Consider the following 17,049-nt stretch of genomic DNA (forward strand, 5'->3'; position numbering starts at 1 on the left):
ATAATCATACATATTACCGTAAACATCCAATTCCCTGCATTAAATTCCCTTGTATGTAAAAGATTCCTACTGGATACATTTGGGTTCAACTTTTTCTTTTCCTCTTGCCCTATAATCAGGCTTCCCTTGTGACTCAGCTGATAAAGAATCCACCTGCAGAGTGGGAGACCTGGGTTCGATCCCTGGGTTGGGAAGACCCCCTAGAGAAGGGAAAGGCTACCAACTCCAGTATTCTGGCCTGGAGAATTCCACGGACTGTATAGTCCAAGGGGTCACAAAGAGTCAGACACAATTGAGGAACTTTCACTTTCAGTTTTCACTTTTGACATATAATCACAGACATTTATTGAGTTCTTACAATATTTCAGGCTCCCTTTAATGTATGATCTTGGGCAAATTTCTTAACCTTTCTGACCTATGAATATCATTGTTCTCATCAGTAAAAAATGAGGATTTAATAAATTAACACATGAATATATCTCAGAATAGAAATGATAAGCACTCAATAAATGTATATACTGTTACTATACATTTCCATACATTTAACTTGTCATATTTTGCTACTTATTCTACTGGTTCTTTTCATTCAAGGACATGAGACACATTTTTGGTCCTCTTCATATTTTCTTTTTTTCAATTCTAAGCCAAGACAGTATTTCATATGATCCCTCTCCTTTTCATTCTGTAATAGTATTATCAAGAAATGGAGCAATTCTTTGGGAGGACGTACCTTGAGCAGGTCAATTTTCCTCAACAAGGGCAGACAGCTCGTTTCCTGCACGCCTCCTCCTATATTGCAGAACAAGAATATTGTTAGGAACTGAGGGTCTTGTGAGCCTTGGGAACAGCACCAATTCCCAGATATTTAATTTAGCTCTGGTCTCATCTAAATTGAAATTTTGACATCGCATTTTTCTCACCCTAACTATTGAGAGGGATTCTATCCAATTTGTCTTCATCTGTGGTGAAGTCAAGCCAAACCCCACAGGTCTTTACGGATGCTTTGACAGTTATCGGGTGACATTATTCAATTACTCACACACAGGATAATTTGAGGTTACAGGTCCCTATAACTCAACCCATATAATATTGCTACCCAGTAATGCCAAGAGATGCTTCAGAGGAACTAAAGAACACAATGGTTTGTAGTATGTATGTGTGAATTACACCAGGTTTTTCTCAAAGAAATGCAGAACTGAAAGTGCTTTTAGGGACTTCCCTGGTGATCCAGTGGTTAGGAATCCTCCTGCCAATTCAGGGGACAAGGGTTGGACCCCTGGTCTAGGAATATTCCACATGCCGCAGGACAACTAAGCCCATGGGCCACAACTACTGGAGCCCAAATGCCTGGAGCCTGTGCTCCTCAGTGAAGGGCAGCTCCCACTCTCTGCAATGAGAGAAAGCCTGCACACAGCAACACAGACCCAGCACAGCCAAAAATAACAACATTTTTCTTAAAAAAGAAAAAAAAAAGTGCTTTCAAAAGGGTGGAGATTTTATTCCTCAGATTTAATATCTGTGCTGGTATGTGGGATCTTAAGGTTTGTCTTTTTTTTGTTTCTTGTCCTACCTGAATTCTGGGCTTCCCAGGTGGTGCTAGTGGTGAGAATCCACCTGCCAACGTAGGAGACACAGAAGATATGGGTTCGAACCCAGGTCCGGGAAGATCCCCTGCAGGAGAGCATGGCAGCTCTCCCCAGTATTCTTACCTGGAGACTCCCATTGACAGAGGAGTCTGGGGGGCTACAAACCACGGGGTTGAAAGAGTTGGGCATGACTGAGCAACCGAACACACACATTTCCTGAATTGTATGCTTTTTCACTAGCTAAAGATTAGTTTCTCCCTTTTTCAAGCATCCTGGCTTTGGCTTTGTTTGTTATTTATTAATATAACTTTGAGTTTTCTTAAAAATTGCCTCAATGAATTTTAAATCCCTTGGATTCAGAGGTCATTTCACGTAGCCTGCTGATTTGATGCTCATGGCATCTGATTTCCTTGGAAGACAGTGATGTCCCTCTATCACCAGCCTTGTTGATGGGCTCACATTACCTGAGAATCATTTAAATGCCCAGAGTTTTTATTTCTCATCCTGATTTTTATATTAGGAATACACATTACAGGAAATCATTATTTTGATGACAAAATCACTTAGTCCCAATTTTTAAAGATTGTCATTAGGAGTCAACAGCTCACAGAACAGGTGCTTATCCAATGAATGCATATGAGCGTGCAAATAAATCACTAATTAGCATTAATGTTGGAATAGAAAATGATCAACTTAATGTCACATAACCTGGCATTCTGCAAAATGTATTAAGAAGTCGTTGATGTGGCTGAAAAAGTGTGAAATTTATGAATGGGTCTTTTACCTTAAGGACTTTAGAAACAAAAAGTATACATACACTGGTTCTCTTGATTTTTTTTTTCTTGTCTACATTTATTTTTTAAAGCTTCATGTCTCAAGACAAATTATCTTATAAAATGTGCATTTTTGACAGGTTCAAGATTAAGGGAATCATTGACAGCTAAGTGTTGAGCTTTTTTGGAAGAAGGAGAAGATACATAAAAGACGTACTGATAACTATGAGGAGACTAATTAACTAAGATGGTTAAATACAAAGTGGTCTTTAGCTGCCTGATAGAACTGACAGCTTAGGCTGAGAGAGGGCAGAGGCCTGGGGGTCCCTGGATTCAGCCTTCAGGCCTCAAGCCTAAGACTAGAAGAGGCTGGCTATTGCAGAGAGAATTTGTTGCAGAGATTCATGTAAATCAGCTCCCAGGTGGTTCAGACCTTAAAGAACCCGCTTGCAGTGCAGGCGACCCGGGTGCTATCCCTGGGCTGGGAAGGTGGGAAAGATCCCTGGAGGAGGTCACGGCAACCCACTCCAGTAGTCTTTCCTGGAGAATCCCCATGGACAGAGGAGCCTGGCGGGCTACAGCCCACCGGGGTCACAGAGTCTGACTTACTGAGCAACTCAGCAGGCAGGCAGGTCCATAGCTGCATTATTCACTTTAGACAAAAAGTAGAAACCACCCAATGCCCATTAACAAAAGAAAGGATAAAGAAAATGGGGTCTAATACATACAATTCAATATTACTCAGCCTTAGAAAAGAAAGGAACTTCTGATGGCTACAACACAGGTGAACCTTGAGAACATTATACTGAATAAAATAAGCCAGTAACAAAATGGCAAATACTGTAAGCTCCAGTTATATTAGGCATTTAGAGTCATCACACACATAGGAACAGAGAGTAGACTTGTAGTTTCCAAGGGCTGGGGAGATGGGGAAATAGGGACCTCTCCTATTTAATGGGTATAGAGTTTTAGTTTGCAACATCAAATGATCTGTGGCTGAATTGGACAAGCATTTTGAATATACTTAACCCTGCTGGACTGAACTGTACACTAAAAATAGTTAAGATGGTAAATTTTATGTTATGTGCATCTCACCACAGTTTTTTAAAACACTAAATAGGTGAAAAGAAGAAATGATCTAGATGAGCTTAGAGATTTTTTTTCTCCTGTGTCAATACTGATAATTCAAATGATATTTATATAGGCTTTTTATTTAAAACAGTGCATTGTGTGTAATGTTTCTTCTAGGATTAAACCATTCTCTAATATTTACAGACTAAAGCCTAACACTATTTTTGGCAAAATTCTTAAATATTTGCAGGCTAAACAGTACAACACTGAACCAAAGACTTTTTGTAATTCTGACAGTAATGCACTTTTACATTTGTGCATTTAGACCGAATTATCACGTACTCAGTACAAATGAAAACTTATCAACTATATAAACTATTCCTTACAATATATAGGATGTTTAAAATGAAGTAAAACTACTGAAGTATTAAAAAGCAGAAATTTTTATGCTGCATTAAAATGCATCAATTTGTAGGGAGGTCAAAATACTCAGCAAAAATATTTCATAGAAAGACCTGAATTTTACCCAGTTTCCACTCACACTGTTTTTATTTGAGGCCAAAGTTACAATATTAGAATGAATCATATAAGGAAAATAATCTTGGATTTCAGTAAATTTTATATTGCCTGATGTAGAGAAAATACAGTTCTCATTCTAGGTTCATAAAAACAGAACAGTTACTAACTATAAATTTTAGATTCAGATTATGTCACATGTATTCATTCACAGAAGCCCTTTAATTGCAATGACTTTTGAAAACTATAAAATGCTTAGAATAGATGGGCATAGACATTATCATACTGAAGTAAGTAAGTCAGGCAGAGAAAGACAAATATCACATATATTGTGTATATGAGGTATCTGAGAAGGAATGGGAGGGTACAAATGAACTTGTTTACAAATCAGAAATAGAGTCACGGATGTAAAAAGCAAATATGGCTGGTTACCAGGGAATGGGGGGGATAATAAATTGGGAGATTGGGATTGATATATACACACTGCTATACATAAAATATATAACTAACAAGGGCCTACTGTACAGCCCAAGGAACTCTGCTCAGCACTCTGTAATGGACTATATGCAAAAAGAATCTAAAAAAGAGTGGATATATGTATAAACTGATTCACTTTGCTGTTCACCCGAAACTAATACAACATTGTAAATCAACTACACTCCAATAAAAATTAAAATAAAATAAAATGCTTAGAAAAATATATAATCTAAATATTAGTTAAGAAATACTTGAAACATCAGACAAGACCAGTTTTTAAACAGTCCTAAGGAAAAGACTGTGGAAAAGGAAAAAGAGAATACAAATATTTCTGCTATAACTAAATATACATTAGTTAACATTATTCAAAACTGGAATAAGCAATGAATGTACAAATCAAACGTGTGACAAATGAACTGAAATAAAAGGTGCAACACAACTATAGGCAACATTTGTATTCATGCATGTGCACATTGGGTCAGGCAGTTTTCAGGCTATCACCCAATGCCAAAACATTTTGTATGGAGTAGTCTGTTATTTGAGCTGTCACTCATTCATGTCTGACTCTTTGCAGCCCCATGGACTGTAGCCCACCAGGCTCCTCTGTCCATGGGATTTTCCAGGCAAGAATACTGGAGTGGATTGCCATTTCCTCCTCCAGGGGATCTTCCCAACCCAGAGATGGAACCTGCGTCTCCTGCATTGGCAGGTGGATTTTTTACCACTGAGCCACCTGAAAATCTATTTCTCACCATCTTGCAAAAATCATTCTAAGAGAACATACTCTAAAATTTTAAAAATGAAGAAAGTAAATATTTTAACTATGAATTTCTCTTTTTTCCCCTCTCTCTTCCTTTTACACATTGTGCTTTTTCTGAAAATGTCCTTAATCCTTTTATGTATGTGGCACCTATAGTTTTTTTCACTTTGGGGGCCTTGATTCCTAAGGTATTAGACACACAGTCTTTGATATAGGAGCATTTCCCAGAGAGAAGACTGTAAAGCCATTTATAGTCCTCACCATGGAGAAGGATGCTCTCTGTGAATAATTAAATCTGGGTACTGAGTCTACCACTGTAACTACTCCACTGTGGCCATGCCCTGAGTGCAAGAACAGATGTTGTGGCATTTCTTTTGTGTGACTCTGAGTACATCACACATTTAAAGCTATCCTGAAAATACATAATTCAGTTGCTCATTAAACAAATGATGAAAGAGGGAGAGGAAGAGAGAGAGAGAGAGAAATTGGGACAGAAAGAGGACCCCAAGGAAGCTGTGAGGTGTCCAGATTACCTGACCTCCCAAGAGGAGATCCTAAGCTGAAAGGTATTTCATTCCTCTTTTTATTTTTAAGATATTATTTCATGTGGAGCATCTTTAAAATCTTTCTTGAATTTGTTACAATATTGCTTCTGCTTTATGTTTTGGTTTTTTGACCTGCAAGGCATGTGTGATCTTAGTTCCTTGACCGGGGATTGAACCCACATCCCCTGCACTGGAAGGGAATGTCTTAACCACAGGACCGCCAGGGAAGCCGCCTCATTCCTGTTCTCTATGCGGGAATGTAGGGCCTAAGGGAAGGTCACAGACAATTATCAGAATTCTCCAGGTAAACACAGCTCATTGTTTCCCACTATGAAATGTGCATGTGATGTCAGAGATGTTATATTTTCAGGCACAAAAAGGAAGTAAAAAGAGGAGAGACTCATAAGAGATCAGTGAGTGGTGGGGTGGAGCTCAGTGGAGCCAGAGGTGGGCGGTTCCACAGGTAAGAACAGGACAGCCAGGCATGTGTAATTACCAACTTGTGCTCTGCTAGACTCCTCTCTACAGAAGGAGAGTTTTCCGGTCAGAAACTCTAAAACTTTCATGTGAGGTTACAAGTCCTTCATCGGTGGCCTTCCCTCCTCTCCGAACCGATGGAACTGAAATCTTGTATAATGGGCAGCAGGCAAGCAAGGGGAACACTATCTCCACCTTCTGGGGCTATAAATAAAATGGCATTTTGTTCCTGAGAGAAATGCAGATCTCTGTATTCCCTATCTGTTCACTGTATAAACACCCTTGAAAAGATAACCCAGAACAAATGGTAGACCTTATTCACAAAAGATGCAGAAACATAAAGGACCCTAAAGAACAGTGTCCAACTCTATCCTCCCATGATTGCGTGAAATCAAGGACTCTCAAGAGATCAAACCAGTCAATCCTTAAGGAAATCAACCCTGAATATTCATTGGAAGGACTGATGCTAAAGCTGAAGTTCCAAAACTTTGGCCACATGATGTGAAGAGCTGACTCACTGGAAGTATCCTGATGCTGGGAAAGATTGAGGGGAGGAGGACAGAGGATGAGATGGTTGGTTGCCATCTTCGACTCAATGGACACGAGTTTGAGCAAACTCCAGGAGATGGTGGAGGACAAGGAATCCCGGCATGCTGCAGTCCATGGGGTCACAAAGAGCCAGACACAACTGAGTGACTAAACTACAACAAGGATTCTCATGGGGGGAGAATCTCAAATCCATTCCACAACAACAACAAACAATTAGAAACCACACATTTTAGCTGAAACGGAAACATTTGGTATCCGTGGGTTTCACAGTGATCTTGTTTCTGTCTTACTTTATCATGGTCTCAGACTGACCTCGCTGCACACTGACCGTCACCAAGATGGTTATGTCCAGCAGACCCAGATGACGGGCTGGCCGTGAGGGTCAGACCACTGCCCAGACCTGGGGGATGGGCTGATGTTTTCTTTCTCAACTGTATCATTGAATCAGGATCCACATTGGGCCCTCTCCTTTGATATATTTCTTTTTTTTTCCTGTTAACTTTTTTTAATTGGTGGAAAATTACTTTACAATGTTGTATTGGTTTCTGCCATACAACAACACAAATCAGTCATAATTATATATATATATATGTATATGTATATATATATACACATACATATCCCCTCCCTCTGGAACATCCATTCTCTTTCTTAAGTATATTTTAATCTTTAGGGGGTTTCCCAGGTGGCAATGGTGGTAACACTAGTGGAAAAAAACCCATCTGCCAAAGCAAGAGACACAAGAGATGCAGTTTCAATCGCTGGGTTGGGAAGATCCCCTGGAGGAGGAAATGACAACCCACACCAGTCTTCTTGCCTGGAAAATTCCATGGACAGAGGAACCTGGCAGGCTACAGTCTGTGGGGTCCCAAGAGTCAGACACATATACACACAATCTTTAGGGTTCTCTTTCCATTTCTTTTCTTCTTTTGTTGAAGAAGTCAAGCCATTTGTGTTGGAGAAATTTCTAGAGTTTCGATTTTGCTAGTTATCTCCCAGATGTTCTATTTCACAAATTCATCAATCTTTTAGTTCCTATAAGCTGATAGTTAGATCTAAAGGCATGATCAAACTCAGATTCAATACTTTGCCAAGAAAGAGGCAGTGACATGTTTCCTCACCAGGAAGCACAGAACAAGTGATCTGGTTCCTTCTGTGATGTTAGTTGGGTCCATTAGTTTGTTAGAGGTTGTAAAGGGTAACTTTCTAATCCTCTTTTTTTTAACAGTAGCTGGAATATATGTGGTCTATTCATTTCAGTGTCCCAGCTATTTCCCAAGTGACTGAAGATGCTATGTATATTAAAAGAATAGAAAATAAGACATTGAGAGATGCAACCCACTCCAGTGTTCTTGCCTGGAAAATCCCACGGGCAGAGGAGCCTGGCGTGCTGCAGTCCCTGGGGTCACAAAGAGTCAGACACGACTCAGTGACTAAACCACAACAACAGCTATTTCCCAGGTGACCTGCATATTAAAAGAATAGAAAATAAGACATCCGGAGACAGAACTCAGTCAAAATCATAAAAGAAGGAATTGGATACAGTTCCAGCAATTCTTTTAAGTTCTTGGTTGAATTTTTTGTGCTCCTGAGATAATATGAAGTGTCTGTATGTGAATGCTATGAAAGGGGACATATTTAGTGTGGTCCACCAGGACATCAAGAGATTGACAGCTTTCTGGAGTTAACTGGAGACATAAAATCTGTACATTTCTCTTGCCTAGAGAATATAGAAAAAGTTTCTATATGCTAAGTAGACAGTTATCCTTAACACTGTCACTTTGGGTTAAAATATACACACAACATGTGTCAAGTATATTGAGAAGAGGAAGGATATCCTCTAGTCTCTAATTGTGAAGCACTTCTTGTCACTGTGATAAGACCTCAAATTATCCAAAATACGTAAGAGTATAGTCTTGTGGTGAAAGAAGGAACCAGAAAGGTATATATATTTCTATGTGTTTATGACACATTCCAGTTCAGAATTTATCACTAGTCACCATCCACAATAACCAGTGGGCTTCCCAGATGGCGCTAGTGGTAAACAACCCACCTGCCAATGCAGGAGACACAGGAGACTCTATTTCAATCCCTGGGTCGGGAAGATTTCCTGGAGGAGGAAATGGCAACCCACTCCATATTCTTGCCTGGAGAATCCCATGGAGAGAGGAGCTGGGTGAGCTATAATCCATAGGTCACTAAGAGTAGGACATGACTGAAGCAACTTAGCAGGCACAAACGCACGCTGCTATACTCTACCAACACCAAAGTATAAACATCAAAGAAATGTCAGCTTCATAGTATGTATTTAGACATAGAACCCATATCTCCAGGTCACTTGGGTCTCCTACCCCTCCTGCTCTCTCCTTGATATTAAATTAGGGGATTCAAAGGAGAAGGAACCTGCTGAGCCCAGGGCAGCTGTTTGTCCAGCCTCTGGTGAGTTCTCCACTCAGGAAACTCAGACCTTGCTCTGTAACACTCCTGGTCACTTAGATTTCCTACGCCTTGGGGACAATCGCTCAAAGGTAGACCAGAAAGCTGTCTAAATTCTGCTACTATATTTTCCCAACATAATAAGCATAATACCTACTCCAGTATTCTTGCCTGGAGAATTTCATGGACTATATAGTCTATGGGGTCGCAAAGAGTCGGACATGACTGAGCAACTTTCACTTTAATTTATTGAACAGACCTAAATCTTTGATGAACTGAGAGTGCTTCGAAGTCATGATTTTTGACACCAGGGACAGTCTTGAAGACAGGGAGCTGGGGGAGACCAGACAGATACTGTGTTGCCCAAAGACAAGACATGGCATTTGCTTTTTGACTAAACCTCTGATACATGTTGGCTTTATCTTGAGTTGATTCTTGCTTTTCAATGTGACATGTGACCCAAAGAAACACTGGAAGGCCAATCTCTAGGATGCGTTTTAGGAAAAATGAAATACTTGATAGACTAGATCTATAGCATAAGTAAAACATGACAAGGGAAATCACAGAATCATAGAACTGGAAGGGATATTTAAGATCAACTCATCACATTCCATGCCTTCCCTGGTGGCTCAGATGGTAAACCATCTGCCTAGAATGTGGGAGACCTGGGTTCAATCCCTGGATTGGGAAGATCTCCTGGAGAAGGAAATGGCAACCCACTCCAGTATTCTTGCCTGGAAAATCCCATAGACAGAGGAGCTTGGCGGGCTACAGTCCGTGGAGTCGCACAGAGTCGGATGCAACTGAGCGACTTCACTTTCACTTTCACTTTCATCACATTCCATGGTTACCCAGGTAGCTCAGTGGTAAAGAATCTGCCTGCCAAGCAGGAGATGTGGATTCGATCCCCGGGTTGGGAAGATCCCCTGGAGAAGAGAATGGCAACCCACTCCAGTATTCTTGCCTGGGAAATTCCATGGACAGAAGAGCCTGGTGGGCCACAGTCCTTGGGGTCGCAAAGAGTTGGATACTGAACACACATACACACATCACATTCCACAGGTGAGGAAAACTGAAATGACTTAACTGAAGATATAGGTCCAGTGAGTAATAGGTCTAGAACTCACATCCTTGATCCTCGACTGCAAATCATTGAAGGCAACTTTTTCAACACTTAGTTGCTATCCTGAATGATAAATATACTAATGAATGTGTAAGTTCATGGAGCATACTGAAATCTCTAGTAAAAAAGGGAAAATACATTCAGAAAACTGCTGTACTTAATATTGACAGTAGCAAGACACCAAAATGTCACTTGAGCATAACTCAACATTTCATTACTGCCTCCCAGTGATATCATAAACCTTGGGCAAAAATTGGTATATTTGAAATTATATTAACTTTTCCAGGTCATCAGGGTACCACTTAGTGGATTTTAACAGTAATATTTCCACTGCTAGTCTAGGGTCACCAACCAAAAAAAAAAAAGTTAATGGTTCTACAAATTTTCCTAGTCAAAAAAGAAATGTCTCTTTTATAAAGATACCATAAATTCTCCTGTCATTCTTTAAATTAAATGAATTCAAAACGGATCTTCAAAGATGCTGTGTTTAAGTAATACCAAAGCATGTTTAAAATCATTTGAGTAAGATTTTGAAATGAATCTCAAAACTGTTCATACAAAAGAAATGAAAAATGTTTTTAATTAAAGGCATCTCCACCATCCGCAAGAATTTCCTTGTATGAGAGTCTAATTTGCTAATCAGATGGATAATATCTTCTTCACGGTGAGCTATGGTTAATTAAATGCTATAACTGAACTACTAAGAAAAAACAGACCCCTCCAAGGGGCAGTCAACTAGGTCATTACTCGGAGGCAAAGCAACCTAATTATTACCACAAAGTTCAAATTAGAGGAATTGATTTGAACATTCAGTGGCCTCGCTGTGGGGTCAAATCCCTTGAGATTAGTGCATTCATACCTGACAGTCTTCTTAGTGTATTAAAATGGACTTTATGAAAAATACACAGAATCAGAAAACATACAGAGAGGGAAAGGCAACGTGTAGAGATGCTCCCACTGGGTTCAGAGAGTCCCCGATAAACTAGAAAGTTTGGAAGCGTCAAGCCCAAGTGGGGACAGTCCTTAGCAGGTGACCAACAAGCCTCTGCTTCTAACAACCCTCTGCCTTGGGACATGTGGGAGGCTAATCTATTCTAGAAAGAAGTGCTTTCTCATAGGCAGCTACAAAGAATTAATCCTCTCTCCCTTGAAAAAAGACTGCTTTAGTCCTTGGGGGTCAGAGAGTTAAGCAGAGAAGGCAGTCGGATTGTCAAGATGATACCCACAGTGGTACAATCGACAGGAGAGCAGGGAGGTTTGCAGAGATGTGGACAGACCTAGAGGCTGTCATACAGAGTGAAGTAAGTCAGAGAAAAAGAAGTACCGTATATTAACTCATACATTTGGAATCAAGAAAAATGGTACTCATGAACCTATTTGCAGGGTAGGAATAGAGACACAGATGTAGAGAACAAACCTGTGGACACCAAGCAGGCGACGGAGGTTGGGGTGGGATGAACTGGGAGATTGGGATTGACCAATATACACTATTGATCCTTTGTATACAATAGGAAACTACTGAGAACTTACTGTATAGCGCAAGGAATTCTACCCAGTGCTCTGTGAAGACCTAAATGGGAAGGAAATTCAAAAAAGGGGATATATGTCTACTTGCGGCTGATACATTTTGCTCCACAGCAGAAGTTAACACGACATTGTAAAGCAACCATGCCTGCGTGCTCAGTTGCTCAGTCATGTCTGACTCTCTGCAACCCCACAGAGTGTAGCCCACCAGGCTCCTCTGTCTATGGGATTCTCCAGGCAAGAATACTGCAGTGGGTTGCCATCTCCTTCTCCAGGGGATCTTCCTTACCCAGGAACTGAACTCAAATTTCCTGCATTGGTAGGCAGATTCTTTACCACCGAGCCAATACTCCAAAAAAGAAACAAAAAAGCAAGATCATAAATCCTTCCATGAACCGCTATTGTTAGAAATCACAGAAGGAGACTTAATAATAATATTGCCTTTGATTGCAAACAAGCAGAGACAGTTTGAAAGCGAAACCTACAGAACATACAGCATGCTAAGATTCTATTTCAATGAATATTAGACTCTACTTGTTACAAACTCCAGGAAAGCCCTCCTAAGGTTTTACATGTGGGAGGTTGAGAGCAGATGATGTCAATTACATGAGCACATATCCCACAGAAAGCTACCAAAATACACTTCTTTGGCATACAAAAGACCTGAGAGATAATTGTACTTTATCACAGCCAGTAGGAAATGTTTTATTCCATAAATAAGTTATCTCATTTCATTTTGTTTACATTTTTTTTAATTAGGCAAAGAAACCTTTCCAATTTTTTTTTCCAAATCTTAGCCAAGTCCAAAATGATTATGTAGCATCTCATCTGCTTGTCCCTCTCCATATCTAATATTCACAGTAAATCAGTCACTTTCCACTTCAAATTCAAATCCAAATCCAGGAGCTGAAGTTGCTTGCCAGTTTGCTATTATCTGGCACGGGGGAGGAAATCTGGTTCCTGTTATTTGTTGTGTCCGACTCTTTGTGATCTCATGGACTGTAGCCCACCAGGCTCCTCTGTCCATGGGGATTCTCCAGGCAAGAATACTGGAGTGGGTTACCATGCCCTCCTCCAGGGGATCCTCCGGACCCAGAGACTGAACCCACGTGTCTTATGTCTCCTGCTTTGGCAGTCAGGTTCTTCACCACTAGACCCACCAGGGAAGCCCTTCTGTTGGTTTGAGGTATATTTTTCTTTCCTGTGGTTTTATATGCACTATTTTCAATACAGAGAACACTATGCAAAGCCTTGCTGCAAGGGCCCTCTAGTTGGCAAAAGCCCATGTGTTGGAACGGTCACCTGACCTGGCCAGCAGGGACCCAGGGCTGATTCCCACCTCGGTGCAGGCTGGCCAGGCTACAGCCCGGGGGGTCCCAGGCCCACAGCAACTTTGGGGTGGAGCGCTGGCTGGTCCTTGTCCACACAAAAGGCAGTATTTGCATCTTATCGAGCATTCTGGAACCCGTGGGCTTCCCTGGGGGCTCAGCGGTAAAGAATCCACCTGCCGATGCAGGACATGCAGGTTCCATTCCTGGGTCGGGAAGGTCCCCTGGAGGAGGAAATGGCAACCCACTCCAGCATTCTTGCCTGGAGAATCCCATGGACAGAGGAGCCTGGTGGGCTACAGTCCATGGGGTCGAAAAGAGCCTGACACGACTGAGTGACTAAACAACAACAACAAGTGGAACTTATAAAGTATAGAGACCTCTAGGCAAGGGATCTTCCGCGTCTCTCCCCTCAGGAGGAAGGGAGGAGAGAGAGGACCTCAGCCGGCTTTCTGCAAGCACGCTCTCTGCACAGACGCCCTGGAGTCGGTCTGCTGTAGCTAATGTTCCGTGTCCTTCTGTGTCTGTCTTCTTTCCCAGAACACTTGAAGGAGAAGCTGGAAGAGTACATGGCTCGGTTTTCCAAGGTGAGGATCGTCCGCACCAGGAAAAGGGAAGGGCTGATCCGGACCCGACTCCTGGGGGCGTCCATGGCCAGAGGCGAGGTCCTGACGTTCCTCGACTCCCACTGTGAGGTCAACGTCAACTGGCTGCCCCCGCTCCTCGGTGAGTGCCCTCAGCCTCCTGGGCCCAGGCCGGGGAGGGGTTTGCTTCTACCTAGTCTGCCATTGATGGAGGCTGGAGACCCCTTCGATGGGTTTGCAGCGGGAGCCCTGAACGCTATCTTATTGACCATTGCTGGGAACTACAGGTAACTAGAAAACCACAACTGAAATTGCCATTTTAGATAATGCAATCTAACTTTGGTTTGAAAAGGTTTGATTTCTTATCTTAGACATTCACTGAGTAAACACTAAAAGGAAAAAGTGTTTATTATACTACCCACAAGTACAGTGGGCTTACCAGGTGGCACTACTGCTAAAGAACTCACCTGCCAAAGCAGGTGATGGAAGAGATGCAGGTTTGATCCCTGGGTCGGGAAGATCCCCTGGAAGAGGCCATGACAACCCACTCCAGTATTCTTGCCTGGAAAATCCCATGGACAGAGGAGCCTGGCGGGCTGCAGTCTACAGAGTTGCAACGAGTTGAATATGGCCAAAGCAACTCAGCACACATAAGCACAGTATGGTTAAAATGCACACGCGCGCACACACACACACACATAATGTTTACCAATTATTACAGGATTGTTAAGAAATGAGAGCTGCTCATTTTCCTAAGAGAAAAACAAACCTCATTATTCACTACCGTCATGTAAAGCTCCACATCATTAATAAGTCCACAGGTCACCAACATTATCTCGGCCCTCCTGCAATTCTTGAGAGCATCTCTGAACTGACACTTGCTTTGATGCTGCAATGAAAAAAGCATTCAGCCCCCAGAATACAGTCACAGTGTAATCACTCTGACATTTTCTCAGGATTTATAAGGCTATTCTCTTTTCCATTCTGGCTCCAGCCTAGCTGCCTAAATATATGACCCCTTACATTCACATAGAACCCCTCAAACACACAGAGCTGCCCCCCAGGTGATACATCTTAAATGATCATGAGAAGACTCTCAGACACTTGAACTGTTAAAAACACCAAAGTCCTGAAATGCATTCAAACTAGAAAACCTATTGAAACTGAGTCCAAGCATTACTATTAATATTTCTTTAATTTCACAATGAAGACAGAGATAAAGCCCAGTCGTAGCTAAGGAATAAATTGTAAAATGAGAAAAAATGTGTTTCTAAAAAGATCTTGGTCTGCACATTGTGTTCTTTTATGTGCCTCCAGATTTCACTAAATCAACTTTTATTGTAAATATATCCCTGGTCTTGGAGCTAAAGCAAGTAACATCGGCCTTTGCAATAGCTGCCTCAGAAAGAATCACTTGCTATTGACAATTGTGCAGGATTTCAGGCAGAACTGGGAAAGCTCCATTAGTAAAAGATGTGGGTGGGGTGGAAATCAATTGAAACTGTGTTGAATTTGAAACAGGAAATGATCAGCAAGTAAGGCCCCACCATATCTCAGATCCACCCCCTATCTGACAAACAACTGCCTGGCCACCCTAATCCACAGGGATGTATCTATGCTCCTAATGGTCAGAGAATCCTCTGAGCCTTTAATTAAAAGTACCTTGTCCAAGGACATAGCAATTTAAAGCTTCATCAGTAGCCATGAGCTTCTCTTAAACTGAATTTGGCCTGTAAGGTGTTGAATAGGCAAGGAAGTCAGCACAAGGCCTAATTATTTATGAACCAAAGCAATCCCTAAAAGCCAATTATCAAGGCTCTGATTGTTCCTATGCATCTAAAAAGAGGGGGAGGGGGGAAGACAGAAAATAAAGAGAAACTCATTTTTTCCCTTTAAAGCATTTCATTTCCTATAGGCCTGATGGTTAAGACATGATCTGAGCTCAGGATTGCTATCTTTTTTTATTTTCCTCTATCACTGTCTTGATACATCTTTCAAAATGAAAAAAATTTTAAAAAAACAGGTGGAATCACACGGTTTCTTGGTTCATTTCTCACCCTGGGATTATACCTGAATTTCAATTTCCCATTAAGAGTCTGTTTGTTTGATCCCAGGAAATTGGAATGTAGGCACAATCCTTAGAAAAAAGTAGTCAAACTGCCTTCACCGTGAGCTAGAGCGGCCGGATGAGAGCTGAGAGGAAATTTGACAGGAAAGCTGACAGCTAATTTAACAGATTCATTCTCTTTGGGTCACCTTGGGACTCCTTCCTGGTCAAGGAACTTGTAAGTCAACCTGATTCTGAATTGGATTGAAGAACATCACTGAAACCTTAATACTCATGTAGCAGCAGAGCTGATAGAAGAAATATTTTGGACACAGCAGCGAAGGTCTCCTCTGTCAAAGACATCTATGGGGAAACACCACTTAGTGAAAGAGAAAACCCACTGTAAGACTTTCCCGGGTGAAAAAGGGTGTGTAGAGAGCCCTTGGTGGGGACTGATCTGAAGGTGTTGGGGGTGGGAGGCGGGGTCTCTCTGCCTACTAAATAACTAAACAAGATGAAGGTGACCTTAGGCTCACTGAGGCCTCCTGGGAGCACATTAGCTAAGACTGCAACCCCTTGTCTAGCAAATAAATAAATAGATAAAGACAAGGACCCAAACATAATAAGCTAAAAGAATCAAAAATAAAATAAAATCACACCCCTCTCCACATGCCACACTTACCTTACCCTGTTTTGTTTTCTTTCCATCGCATTGATGACCATCTAGCATACTATATGAGGCTTCTCTAGTGGCTCAAACGGCAAAGAATCTGCCTGCCAATGCAGGAGATTCGGGTTTGATCCCTGAGATGAGAAGGTCCACTAGAGAAGCAAATGGCTGCCCACTCCAGTATTCCTGCCTGGAGAATTCCATGGACAGAGGAGCCTGGTGGGCTCCAGTCCATGAGGTCGCAAAGAGTCGGACAAGACAGTCGACTAAGGACAGCACAGCACACTGTGTAATTTAGTTATCTACTATGCGTGCGGATTCTCTTTGCTCCATTCATGAACACAGGGGTTTTTGTGGTTGTGGCTCCCCCAGAACCACGCAGCGTGACAGGCATGTAGCTTCTACTCCATGAATAACTACTAAACTATGAATGAATGAATGAACAAATCAGTGAGTGAATGGAAGGCAGGTAGATCTGGAGGGGAGGTTTTCCACAGGATTCTGTGATCCCCATGTCCTCCTCATTATTGTCATCAGGATAACAGTAATAATGTTATCCTGTCATTATAATGTCATAATGATG

General features: G+C 41.5%; 1 protein-coding gene across 1 annotated transcript in view; it reads left to right on the forward strand.

Annotated features, from left to right (window-relative positions):
* Positions 1 to 17,049, forward strand: part of GALNTL6 (polypeptide N-acetylgalactosaminyltransferase like 6) — a 1,387,945-nt gene that overhangs the window by 1,138,510 nt on the left and 232,386 nt on the right. The window contains exon 5 of the mRNA XM_043891291.1: positions 13,706 to 13,891. Coding sequence (XP_043747226.1) covers positions 13,706 to 13,891 — 186 coding nt within the window. The remainder of the gene's footprint in view (positions 1 to 13,705; positions 13,892 to 17,049) is intronic.

Source organism: Cervus elaphus, chromosome 29 (genome assembly GCF_910594005.1).
Source record: "Cervus elaphus chromosome 29, mCerEla1.1, whole genome shotgun sequence".
Lineage (NCBI taxonomy): Eukaryota > Metazoa > Chordata > Mammalia > Artiodactyla > Cervidae > Cervus > Cervus elaphus.